This window comes from Camelus bactrianus, chromosome 12 (genome assembly GCF_048773025.1).
Source record: "Camelus bactrianus isolate YW-2024 breed Bactrian camel chromosome 12, ASM4877302v1, whole genome shotgun sequence".
Lineage (NCBI taxonomy): Eukaryota > Metazoa > Chordata > Mammalia > Artiodactyla > Camelidae > Camelus > Camelus bactrianus.
The window spans coordinates 11,538,084-11,551,974 of NC_133550.1; the positions used below are offsets into that span (position 1 = coordinate 11,538,084).

The window sequence follows — 13,891 nt, forward strand, 5'->3', positions numbered from 1 at the left end:
ATGGCCAGACATTTGTGGGGAGATCCCAAATAAAAGATGTTTGTGATCAATCTTGTGGAATAATTTAAATAAATCAAGATTCACTTTCTACTCTAGTACTCTGTCCTCCCCTCCACCACTGTAAGTCAAAAGGAAGAGAGAATACAGTGTTACTTTGAGAGATAATCTCTGCTCAGCACCCTCCTCCCTTACAAAATTCTTTATATGCAGAAAATTTGCATGACTCGATACAGAAAGAGAATCATCTATTACAGTTATACAACAAAGGCTAGGAGAACTAAACTTTATCTGGGCTTGAAGTCTCCAGCTCCTAATTATTACATAACCCAGAGACAAACTTAATTTTGCTTCACTGGGACCATGCACTTGAAATGAAGTAGACCCTCTGAAAATGTTTGATCTAATGAGAAATGAAAAAGCCAATGGGAATGTATGAGGTAAACAGAGTGAAACACTAAAAACCCCAGAACTGTCTGCTTTGTACTCATTATTAAAAAAAGGATAGTTACACATCAACAGTTTTTTCAGGTGGTTCTTCCTCTTTGACAGGCAGTTCTATGGGCTTTGGTTCTTCTTCCTAAAACCAAATGAAACAAGATGGTTAACATAAATTAAGAGTAAATACCCAATAATAGAAGAATATGAGAACTCCAAAATGAACCAGTCTTTCAGAACCTTCATTCCCCCTGTATGCTCCCCTAATGAGTTAGTATTTAAGCCCTCTAATGATTGATGTTCAGCAATGTGACCAAGGTAGTGGCACACTGCCAGGCCAGTGACTAACCTTACTCTCTCAACTCACCTCTGTTTCATCTCCCAGTACATCTTCTTCATTTGCCTCCTCTTCAGCTAAAGAATATTAAAATATTCAGGTCAAGCCCTGCTACAAAACCATCTTGATCACTGTACTTAGGCTAAAGTTGTATTTATTTTGCTTTCCCAAAATAAAATTAAATAATGAAGGCAGAACTGATGCTTACAAAATTTGTTCCACATGGAGAAGGTAAAACTCTTCTTTACCTAACATTGATATGAGGTTAAACTCTAGCTGGACTAAAGAAGTGAACGTGATGAGTTCAAACTACAACATTAATAAAAAATAATGTGGGAGAATTTAGTGTTGGTGAATAATTTCTTAAAAAAAAAACCCACAAACAAAAGTAATATGCAAAAAACTACAAATTTTTCAAAACTAGGGGAGGGCTCCACAGAAAAAGAAACAAATGAAAAAGAAGGTATTTGTGTCTAGAACAAACAAGGATATAGTTACTAGAATTAAAGAAGAAATGCCTGCAAACTAATAAGCCAATGATGGAAATCCCAATAGAAAAATGAGTAAAGGAGAAACCCAAAGAACCATGAACAAAAGAAATGTTTAAACTTTTTAATAATTAGAGGGATGTAAATTGAAACCACCAACAGATCAGCAAAAAATCGGGCCACTTGATAGGTCAGTGCCAAGTTTAGGTTTGTGAAGGAGATACAAAAACCCTCATGTGCTGACAATGAGATTTATAAAGCAATTCAGAAATACAACTTGTCTGTGTTTAGTCACACTGAGTAAACATTTATGAATAGATATTTATTAGCAATCCCATTCCTGGGTATATACCCCAGAAAGACTCTCACACCAGAATATAAAGAAACATGAAAGAAGTGGTTCAGGAGGCAATAAAGGCATCAGTCACCGAGTGAACTGAACAAAATGTGGTAAATTCCATATATCATACACTACCATGCAGGAATTAGAATCAACAGACTAGATGACCACACAGCCATAGGCCACACAAATACATCTTAAAAAAACACAGGACTTAGAGAAAAAATGAAAAATAAAGTAAGGCCTTATTAAGTAAGTATGGCCTTACTGCCAATGACATAAAAATACTGTATGCCAAACAACACTACATGATTTACAAGGACAAAGACAAAAAGTATTTATCAAACACTTCAGAATAGTTGCCTAAGGGAGTTGGGGTAAAAGGAATGGAAATAAAAACTAGGGAGGGATGACAGTATGCCTTAAATGAAGCGGTTTTTATTTGTTTTTAAAAAGGTGGAATTAGAGAATGTCAGAGCTAGAAGGGACCAGAGACTATCTAGGTTTATGGATTTCAAGGGTGGAGACATTTGTCTCATGTCACAGAACAAAACAGACACTTAGCCATGAAAACAGTGGCTGTCAAAGTTACCAAGTAAATTTCTGGCGTAAGAGTAATTAGAATTCAAATCTTTAAATTCTCAGTCTAATGATACTTTTTTTTTACCACACTCTCTTCAACATAATTTGCTGAAATAAAATTACAATGTCTTAAAAGGGAGGGGGGTAATTTCTTTTCATTGTAACCACTGTTTTAGATGACCCAGAATTTTGATACAATTAAGAGCTTACATCATCAACAACCTAAAGGAAAAGAAGAAATCTTCCATATGGCAGAGCCTAGAAATTAATCCCCTCACTCACATCACTCTGCCTCCACAGAGCACTCACCATGCTCTTCAAGATATGCCTGGAGCCTGTTGATGAGATCTTGTTTTATTCCCTTGGTCTCCAAACCACGAGCAAGACACTCCTGCTTTAGTTCAGCAAGCTGAGGAAAAAGAATAAAGCTTTTCCTTAATTTATAGAATGAACCTGGGGCAGGCGGGGAAGAAGAGGTAGCTCTCACAAGAAAGAAAAAGAAAGTTCAACCCCAAACTACTGCTCTTAATCCCACCAAGCCTCTAGGTCCACAAAGATGGTGTACTTTCCCCTAATAATACTCAATATGCAAGAGGACTTTTCTAACAGATTCTGAAGAATAAACAGCCTAAGTCAATAAAATTTGATCTAATCATGTATCTGTTTACTATCATAAATCTTTAGCTATTTCTGAGGGGAGAAAAAAAGGTGTCTTTTTTTCCGCAAATAATTACTGTACTAGCTCATACATGGAAAGAATGAATCTAATAGTCTAAAGGTAGATTATTCTTACTATCCCAGACTGTTTACTGCAATATTCCATATACATGCATACAAGTATGACCACCATAGAATAGGTAGGTATGTTAGCTTAATGTCAACAACTAATTGATTAAAGGATATTTGCCAAAATGGAAAAAGTAACAGCATGCTACAGAAGACATTATGTTGAAGACTTTGAAATCAGTAACATGACTAATTGTGAGGACAACAGAAGGAGGAAGAATTGATAGATTACTGACAGAACCAAATAGGGGGTGTCACTGGCTCTTCAGGGAGAACAATGAGTCAAAATGAAGACTCAATTTAGAAAGAATAAGGTACACTATAAAGTAGTACACTTATATTCAAAACTTAAATTGTTAAAAAAAAAAAAAACAGATGATAGGGATCTGGCTCAACAGTAACTCACAGGATAAAGACCTCAGTCAGGGTTTTAGACGATTACAAGTGCAAAAAGAGTTAACAGTATGATTTGTTACCAAAGTAATTTTAAGTTAAGGGTAACTGAAAGAAACAGAATCTATATTAAATGATGTAATAGCTTTACTGGGCTCTGTATTCTCATTTTACGGAGCAAAATGATATGCTCCTCCAAGGAGAAAAACGAACAAAAGGAAGGTCCCAAAAATCCTATATGTAGATCAGTGCACAAATATGTATTTGTCCTGAAAAAAGACTTAACCAGTTTTGAGGTAGAGATCTAAGATCAACCAGTAGAAGTTAGAAAGCAGATTCCTACAGAAAAAAGAAATTTACAATTAAGGGAATATGATGGGCATCTTTAGAGGCTTTCAACCACAGGAGCATTTGGAAATGGAGGGGAGCTTTTTTTTTCTTTCCCAACCGGGCAGATGGAGCATTCAGTGAGTGGGGCAGGCAGGGAGGAAGGGATACTATGTGGAAACTGTCCTACTCAACAAGCCAACAGCACCCTCTATTGAGAAACATGGTAGGTAACCACCTATTAAAAGTGTGGAGTGGATGCATAGCATAACATGGCCTCGGACTACCTTGGGTTCAAATTTCAGCTTTACCACTTACAGCTGAATAACCATGGGTGAGTAACTTAACCTCTGTGTGCTTCAGTTTCCTACAAAATGGGAATAATGCAACAGTACCCATAACATACGGCTGTTTTGAAGATTAAACCAGTGAATACTTATAAGGCATTTAGAATAGTGCTTGGCAGCTAACAAGCACTTTATAAGTGTTAGATACTAGATGAAGAGTTAGACAAGACTGGATAATCACTGCTTCTCAGATTTTTGAATTTCAGATTGATATATTTTTATTTATTGATTGATATATTTTAAAATAGGTAGACCGATAGGGCTGCCAACTTTTTATAATATTTCAGCCAGGTTGTGAACCAACACTTTTATGGAACAATAAAACCATTACTTGAAAAATGATCATACACTTGGATGTAGCAGTGATGTAGAAGTTTCTAAAAGTTTACCCAATTTTCTATTTTTGTTTTTTTACTTTTCACTAACCAACACTGGCCTACAGACCATACCTTGAATAGTATTAATCTAGAATCTAGACTGTAAGTGATCTCTAAGATCCATTTCTTAAGTAAGACTCAATCTTTCCTATATTGGTACTTTATTTTCTTTCAGTTTCCTGGAGAACAAGTCTTCTGATTTTAGTTAAGAGTTTTGTTGATTTGTTATAAAAGTATTACATTCACCGCCAAATAGTTTGACAATTCTGAAAAGTACAGAAGAAAGTAAAAGCCTTATTATGTAACCCCAGGACTTAGGGATCACCTAACATTTTAAATATATCATTTGGGTTATTTGGTGTGTGTGTGCGCGCGCGCATGTGCGTGTGTGTTTAGAGGGTGTTGGTTGGTTGTTTACAAAGCAATACAGCTTCTTTATTTCCTGTAACTTCTAATCTTCCTCAGAAGACTCCATTCCTTTTTTCTTTTGCTGGTTTAAGAACATTAAGACCACCTACAATAAAGGAATGCAAATATTCAGGCAATTCAAAATTCAACTTTCTAATAGAGTTGTTCCTTCCTTCCCCAAATTGTGTCTAGACATACGCAAAAGTTTACAAAAACTTCCAGATGACAAGGAAACAGACAGTGATGGTTTCTGCATAGGGTGCTGATCTGGTAGATTTGAAGCTGACAGACTGGTACAACTGGTTGTTTAGTGTGGATAGCATCTACCACTGCTGACCACTGACCTTGCCATTGCCTTTGGTCATTGAAATCTCAGCCTCCACTGGTTCTCAGTCCCAAATCTCAAATCTCTGGCTTATTAAGCAGTCTTCTCAGCACCTTCATATTCCCTTTCTGGTCATATGAGAGTGTTACATACAGTTTTTATACCATGTTGTATTACTTTAGTTATTACATTGTAGGTTCTGCTCCTATACTGGGACATTATTTCAAAAGGGAAATAGATGAGTAAAAACAAAATAGCTAAAGATGAAGTCGTTTTACACATTTTGACACAATTACGTTAGTAGTAGGACAAAATCCTTTTAAAGTCTCAAATAAGAACTTATAATATCAAATCTTACCCATTTTTATATGCATTTGACTTCAAAATATTTTAAAAGAACATATTTTAAAAGCAAGGTATACTGAATGAATTGCACAGTATGTGAAATTGTACCTCAGTAAGGCTATTTTTAAAAACCAAGCTATAGAACACTGTATACAGGATACTAACATTAATGTGAAAAATAATATGCACCCCCCCCATATAATGTGTATACATAAGATGCTTGGACAAGGAAAGAGCTAAATTAACACTAGTTTAAGGAGTTTGTTGAGGACAAGTGTAGGAGGGAAATTTTTTACTATATACCCTTATTACCTTCAGAATTGTGAACTTGTGCATGAATTACCTATTCAAAAGTTAAATTTTCAGTATCAATCTAAAAATATTATTTTTCAGTATTAACAAGGTACCTTTCATTCTACCTAGCCAACCAACAGAGAAAGGACCAATCAACTGACTACATAATACATTTGACATTACTCATTCATAGCCCTGTGATTTCTACTAATCTTGATTTTTTCTTTTTGGTATATACATATATTTTTATTGAAGTATATAGTCAGTTTATAATGTTGTGTGAGTTCTGGTATACAGCATAATGTTTCAGTTATACATGAGCACACATATATTCATTTTCATATTCTCTTCACCATAAGTTACAAGATATTGAATACAGTTCCCTGTGCTATACAGTATGAACTTGTTGTTTATCTATTTTATATATATTAGTTAGTATCTGCAAATCTCAAACCCCCACCAATTTATCTAATCTTGATTTTTGATTCAAATCTTTTTCATCTGTTATCTCTCAACCTGGTTTGTAAACATTTCAGGACAGAGACATTTTACATCATTTATAACATTTCATACGATAGAAACTAAAATTTCAAGTATCAATACGTGCCAGGAAAAGGGCTAAGTACTTTTAATGTATGTTCCTCATTTAATCCTTACAACATCATGTGGTTGGTACTATGAGCCCATTTCATAAAACAAGAAAATGAGGCTTAAAGAAACTCAGTAATTTGCTTAAAAATCACCCAGCCAGAGAACAGCAGAGCCAATACGCCAGCTCAGGTCTCTCTGATTCAAGCCCAGTCTTAACAACCAAAATGCGGCACTGCTCTTATGCACACTCTGTCTCTCTTACCGTTTTCCTCGTACCTTTCCTCCTCAGCCTCCTTGCTAGCTCTTCTTCCACCCAACCCTGTAAATACTGGTATTCACTGAGATTCCTTCTTTGGCCTTTTTATTCTTCCACTTATACCAAAGGCTTTTTCACTTCCTGGAATCCAATTATTGGCAAATCCTGTTGGCTCTACTTTCAAAATATATCCAGAATCTAACCCCTTTTTAGTCTTTCTTTCAAACATACTATCGTAAAAACTCTTCAGCCCTTGAGCCTCATTACAGTTTATTCTCAGCAAGGTAGTCAGAGTGATTCTGACAATTTAAGTCAGAATATGTCATTCTTCTAGTCAGAAATCCTCCATGGGTTTCCTATCTCATTAAGGGTAAAAAGCCAGAGTCCTAATGATCACCTCTAAGGTTCTCTTATTAATACTTTGCACAAGGCTCACTCTTCTACCTCCTTCAAGTCTTTGCTTAAACATCACCTTCTCAATGAGCCCTTCCCCTACATCCTATTTCAGATACCTTCTTACCACTGTACTCCCTGTTCTTATTTTTCTCTACAAACCTTATCATTATTTGACATACATCAATAAACTTCACTTATTTATTGTCCCTTCCCCCAGTAAAATATAACCTCCATGACAGCAAGATTTTTGCCTGCTATGTTCATTGCTGTATCCCCAGTACCTATGGTAGCTGGCACATGGTAAGCAATCCACAAATATTTTAAACTTTGATCAGCTCTCAGCTCTTGAGCAGGAGACCCCACATTTCCAAATGACTACTAAATATCTCCAAGGTCCTGTCTCAAAGACACTTAAACCCAAAACTGAACTTTTCTTCTCCTGCACAAAACTGGCTTCTTCTCCCAACCTAGACTAAAAGTATCACTATTTGGAGTCATGTTTCATTCCTCCCACATCTAGCTAATCTGTAAGTACTTATAATTCTATATCCCAAATTTCTTTCAAATTCATTCCTATTCTAAAAGCCACTACCTTTTCCAGGTCTTACTACGTTTATTCACTTGACAAATAGTTACTGAGTACCCACTGTATGTCAAGCATTATCTTAGATACAAGAAAATGATCATAAACAAAACAGAAAGTTCCTGCCCACATGGAGCTTACAATCTAGTATGGAAACAAGACAATCAATGATCATACATACAATGTTTAACTGATAAAAAAAAGAACTATAGTATAAAAGCATTTAAAAGGTGGCCTGACCTTGTGTGTGGATGGATGGAACCCATCCTACCTAAGGGTTCCTTGGATAAATGATGTTTGACTGATATCTGAAGGACAACTAACAGTTATTTCAACAAAGGTATGGAGGATGGGAGTAGCAAGAGCACTGAGTCCAAAAGCATATGTAAAGGTTCTGGGTACTAAGCTAAGGAGAGGCAGTCATGCACGGTGATTAAAAACATGAATTCTGGAAACAGATTGCCTGGATGTGAGCTACCACTTATTAGCTGTGTGACCTATAGCAAGTTATCCAACATCTCTGAGCTTCCATTTTTTGAAATGGAAACAATACAGGCATTCACGTTATAGGATTATTGCGAGAATTAAACCAGTTAACATGTAAAAACAGCTTTGACCAGCATTTGCCACATAGTAAATATTATGTAAATGTCAGCAATTAATGAACACAGCCATTCTGAGAAATGAAATAAAGCCACTTTGCTTGGAATGTGAGAAACTAAGCTGGAGAGACTGGCAGAGATATAATTAAAACGTTTTAAGCAGGGGAGTGACTTCTATAATAAAAATCTAACTGATGAAATATCTTCCTCTCCAGACCCCATCCTTCTTAATGCTAAAAGAACACAAGCTGATAACATCAGCTCCTCCTTTCAAAATTCCAAAGGCTCTCCACTTTCTGCCTACATGACAGAAACCAAACACTGTACACAACTTAAAAGGTCCTTTTCAGTATCACTCCAATCTACCTCCAGTGACACAGTTCACCTACTTTACTTTCCAAACTATCTTCAACTACAAACATATATGCACTTTATGCTTCAATATCACAAATGTCTCACTGTTCTCAACACTCTTGACACTAATATACCCTTCTTGTTCTCCTCTTCTCTGTAGTCCCTTTTTTCATCCTGGATTGGAAATCTGGTACTATTACAGTTCAGAGCATTTTTACCCACAATTCAGTCTCTCTTTCCAACTGTGTTCGAATGACTGCATTTCTACAGAATCTTCAGAAATTTACAGTTGATGTGGACTTACGTATCAATTGGCAGGTATTATGTTTCCTTCCCACTTCAAAGTTTGTACCTTTCCTCTGAGATCCTATACTAAAGCCCCCAAATTCTCTTTAGAAAAATGGAAAGTTGTGTTTTTGTTGTTTTTTTTTTTAAAGAGACAAACACTAGGTCAACCCAAAAGTCAGGATCACTCCACCAAGATCAACAGTGGAACCAAACATTAACCATCCTGGAAGTCAGAATTAAAGGCATGGGTTCTTAACCAGAGGTCCATGGACTCCTCAGGGCTACAAGGTAGTTTTATAAAGCCCCTTAAATCGCATGCAAAGTGTATGTACATGCCTTTTTCTGGGGAGAGGGTCCATACCTTTCATCAGAGTTCAAAGATATCTGTGACCTCCAAAAGGTTAAGAAGTGCTCTAGAGAAAAAGCAAAAACAAGCAAATATGATTAAAAGAGTGAATCCCTTTTAGGCTGTCAGGACTGTCTCATGTTCTCTTAGACTATAACACCTGAAATCAGGTCAGAGGACATTCCCCAATCAAAATGAAATTTAATACAGACCTGACAAATACAGATTTTTATGGAAGGTGGAACTCCATAAACCAACAAAATCCATAAAGACAAGTCACTAGGCTAGCACTTACTCTAGGGGTTTCAAAAATGGAACTACTAGGAAGAAAAATTAGAAATTCACATTTCCTTTTTATCTCATTCATTCAAAAGTTCCTTTTCTGTGTATATTTTATAACATACATAACAAGACAGTACATAATTTATATAAGTAAGTATACACATAATGGAGGTGTTTGCTCAACTTTTTTTACTTGCCATCCTACTTGGAGAGCACTGATACAATCTACACCTTTCAGGACCACCAAGTTAACAGTAACTCCAGGATAACACAAAAACCCACTAGGACAGTTTAGAATACAAGAGTAAGAAATCTATCAGCTTTCACAGAAAGGCTAATTGGTGTCAACTAGTAAGTGACTAAAAGGACCTCTCCCTAGCCTTAATCTCCTTATGCTCTTTTTTTTTTTAAAGGCCTATTAAGCTTTAAAGGGTAAGTTTTCAGCTTGGGCTACACCACCTTGGTTTGTCAAAGGTTCCCAGGGCGTGACCAAAACATGTGATGGGAAAACTACTTGTGAAACCACAAATGGACATCTAATAGAGATATTTTATTAATTCACCCTAAAAGAAACTACTCTTTTCTTCCAGGAAAACAATAATCTAAATTTTAAAAAGCTACCAAGATTTCCAAGACACAACTCAAAACCGCTTTTGTGGTTGAGTGTCACCCAGTGGTGACACCAAGAGATGCAGGGTCCATCCGCGATATGAAATGGGACAGAGATAACCCTAATCTTGGAAATGCTTTTCCAAACTATCACAGCTCTGAGCGAGTTGCTCCCTGGTGGTGGGGGCAAGGCTGGCGGGCAGAGAACCGCGTGAGAGAACTCGAAAAACTTTTCAATCTAGGGTATCTGTGCCTTTACTAATTCTTAAGGTCTCTAAAGCCCAGGCCTCTACACAGAGGCCTATCTTCGGAGGCCTCTCCTCGGGTTTCAAAATTCGCCCCGGGGGCATCACCCCACCTAAAAACGGGGAGTGGAAGCATTTTCTGCATCGAGTTTGAGACCTGGATGGGCAGAAAAACACGAAGGTGCCATAATCTGCTAACGGGAAGCTCAGTTTTGGACGAGAGACAAAAAAAGCATCAACCCAAGGGAGAAAAAGGGGTCCCGGGTCCCGCACGGGCCAAGAGGAGGAGACAACTGACGTAATGCAGTCTGACGAGAAACGAAAAGGGAGTGGAACAGGTTGAAGGCACTTACACAACCCGGCGGGGAAGTGACGGACAACACAAAGGTGGAGGAAGGGGCCAAAATAATAAGTAAAGATACAGTAAAACTGGGAGAAGAAATGGGAAATTAGGGAAGGCGTAATGGGGAGGAAGGGAGGCACAAAAGAAAAGAACTACGGTAGTAGCCGGAAAACGAAGTGGAAGAGCCCTCAAGGAGAACACGCAGGAAAAGGCGCAAGCCACTCGGCAGAATTCAGTCTCCGGAGAAGTCCGCTCCGGTCCTTCCCCCCTCACGGTACCTTCAGCTTATGGAGCTCCACCGTCTCGGCCGCCATCTTGATACCCCTCCACTCGGCCAGGCCCCCACCCGCTGGCTCCGTCTCCAGGAGCTCCCGCCTCGGCGCCGACAGCCACAGCCCGCCAATCGCTGCCGCTCTTACTCCCGCCTCCTACCATCAACTCTTCTCATTAGTCGATAGCTGGCGTCGCCCTCACTCCAGTTAGAAGCTTTCCCCACCTCTCTCGAAAGGTGGGACTAGGAGAAGGGCGGGTTCGGGACCTTCCGATCGACGGAAATGGTGACCAATTGTGCGTCCAATTGGAGACAGATAGCCAATGGGTGGTGGCAGCCCTGACTCCGCTCCACCAGTAGGCAGCGCGCAGATGGGCCGGGGCGGCTGCTTCCTGGAGACCGCAGGTGTAGAAGCAGCGCCGCGCCCCGAGTCGGACGGGCTTCCGAAGTTGGCAGGTAGGGGTACCAGGAAACTGAAAAGGGGTGCCAAAGAAAAAAGGTGGGAGGCGAAAGTGGGGCGTGGGTGGAGCAGCGGCGAGCTAAAGACCGAGAGAGGAGAGCTGAAGAGAGCCCTGAGGGGAGCCGATGAAGGAGAGAGGGGAGCTGGGAGGAGCAAGGGGCGGGCTCAATACCAGTGTTTAGGGAATTTTAGGTAGAGGGCGGGCAAGAGCTGCTTCCTAACTGGGCATCAACTTCTGGGCTAACACGATTTTAAAGGGCCAAGTTCAGACTATCAGAGCCGCCCCTGGAGTCGGGAATAGGACTTCATCTCTCGAGACGCGTAGCTCAGGTCCCTTCCTAGCTAAATCCAAAAGCCCTAGGTGCATTCTTGCAGCGCCTCACGCTTGAGAGAAGGACACTGCCTGTTTACATGCCAAGGAGATGACAGGACGGGCGAGCCCCAGAGGAAAAGATGGGGATTAGATGAGAAAAGGTAGTTCTACCCCATATCCCTCCTTAGTGGTTCCTTGTTTCCCATGTTCCTCTTCTGAAATTCTGGGTGTACGTAACGTCTTCGAGGTTCTTTATTAACTTCTTCAGGAAAGTAAAGTGAGGCACTTGTTTCCATTGCTCCTTTAAGCAAGTGCTAGGCTTAAGCCTTCAAGTTACAGTTAAGTGTAAGAATCAGAAGAAAGATTGCCTTCTAGTTTTCTCCCTCAAGTCTGCAGTTTTTCTTTTGTGCATTTTGGGGAAGTTCTTTCCTTCCCAATAGAGTTCAGGGGATTTTGGCTATTCAGGAGACAACTTGGAGGAAGTCTCAAAGAGGGGTTGAGAGGAAATTAAGTTGGATTCCTGCCTGATCCCCCACTGTGGTAGGATGAATGTGGGGGTGGCACACAGCGAAGTAAACCCCAACACTCGAGTGCTGAATAGCCGGGGCATCTGGCTGGCCTACATCATCTTGGTAGGACTGCTGCATGTGGTTCTACTCAGCATCCCCTTCTTCAGCATTCCTGTTGTCTGGACCTTGACCAACGTCATCCATAACTTGGTGAGCACTAACCCATGCCCTTACCCACCCCAGGCCCTAACCAACCAAAAACAAAATAAAACCACCAATTATTTGGGGATTTCGCTCTTCCTTCTGGGGTCTAAGCATACTTCTTGGGCTGAAGGACTTCTTTCTGCCCTCCTCACACTGCTCCCTCCCCTCCTCCCAGGCTATGTATGTCTTTCTACATACGGTAAAAGGAACACCCTTTGAGACCCCTGACCAAGGAAAGGCTCGGCTTCTGACACATTGGGAACAGATGGACTACGGGCTCCAATTTACCTCTTCCCGCAAATTCCTCAGCATCTCTCCTATTGTACTGTGAGTCCAGGGGGAGATATGGGAGCTGCTTCAAGAGCCAGGTACAAAGGCCCACATGGAAGCTTTAAAAAAGCAGACTACTACTCACTTAGACCCTGTGAAGACAGTATAGTATCCTAGGGTCTAAATCTAGGGAGAACAGTAAAAAAATAGAAGACAGTAATCAAGCATTACTTGCTGCCTCCTTGGTGGTAGGGGAATGGAGAAGGGACTGAGAAAAGATAAAACATATAATAAAACAAATTGTACACTTCCAAAAGAAGTGAATAAATAAAGGGAGAACTGACGTAAAACTGTGAAAACTGAGAAATGGAAGCAAAAAGGAATCTAACAGTCATACAGGCTGAAACTGCTTCAGCTGTCATTTGTCACGTGTCATTAACAATCAAAAAAAAAAAAAAAACCACTAATTTATAAATCGCCAGTTAAAGGTGCTATCTGATGATCTGCCCAACACCAGAGTAAATAGTTAATATAGCTGGAATATTTTCAGATATCCTAGGATTACATGCAGTCAAACTGGTCATTTAAAATAGAAGAGGACGTCACTGGAAAGGCCTGATATGGAAGGCCAACTTGACTCAACCTATTTCTTCTCTTCCCCAGCTACCTCCTGGCCAGCTTCTACACCAAGTATGATGCTGCTCACTTCCTCATCAACACAGCCTCATTGCTCAGCGTACTGCTGCCTAAGTTGCCGCAATTCCATGGGGTTCGGCTCTTTGGCATCAACAAATACTGAGGGATGGAGCCGGGGACAACATTGGAACAAAGGGCTATAACATCCCTCTCCTTCCGTCATACTGTCTTCTATATCTTGAAAGCCTGAGAACTAGACAGCCTTTCCCAAACTCGCACTGGAAACGCAAACATCCCCAAAATTTCACTGGAAATGGGTGCCCTTGGCTCAGCCCTGCTAGGAGCAGGTTTCTTTGAATCACGAAAGACAGGTGAGGTAAGGGCCAAATCACTCTTCTCTACAGCAGGAAGCCATGTTTGGGCAGCTTTTTGGTTGATTATAAGTTTTTCCATATTATCCATTCCCACTGCCTTCCAGCTCTGTTTTGTTGTGTATTTTCCTTATAATAAAGATACACTTTTTTCAGATATGGCTACAGTCTGATCAGC

At 39.7% G+C, this 13,891-nt stretch overlaps 2 protein-coding genes across 3 annotated transcripts in view; one reads left to right on the forward strand and one right to left on the reverse strand.

The window, feature by feature from the left end:
* The window catches only part of SARNP (SAP domain containing ribonucleoprotein), a 44,837-nt gene extending 33,747 nt beyond the window's left edge, over window positions 1–11,090 (reverse strand). For both annotated transcript variants that reach the window (XR_835958.3, XM_010963900.3), the window contains exons 1-4: window positions 10,958–11,090; window positions 2,492–2,591; window positions 803–849; window positions 510–577 (exon numbers count right to left, since the gene is read on the reverse strand). Coding sequence is in view for 1 of the 2 variants with exons in the window: in XM_010963900.3 (XP_010962202.1) it covers window positions 510–577; window positions 803–849; window positions 2,492–2,591; window positions 10,958–10,993 (251 nt within the window). In the remaining variant the exon portion in view is untranslated. The remainder of the gene's footprint in view (window positions 1–509; window positions 578–802; window positions 850–2,491; window positions 2,592–10,957) is intronic.
* A 158-nt stretch (window positions 11,091–11,248) lies between these two features.
* On the forward strand, window positions 11,249–13,868 carry ORMDL2 (ORMDL sphingolipid biosynthesis regulator 2). The gene is made up of 4 exons (XM_010963902.3): window positions 11,249–11,406; window positions 12,268–12,442; window positions 12,612–12,763; window positions 13,370–13,868. The coding sequence occupies exons 2-4, from the start codon at window positions 12,269–12,271 to the stop codon at window positions 13,503–13,505; spliced, it is 462 nt and encodes a 153-aa protein (XP_010962204.1). The 5' UTR covers window positions 11,249–11,406; window position 12,268; the 3' UTR covers window positions 13,506–13,868.
* Window positions 13,869–13,891: the final 23 nt, after the last annotated feature.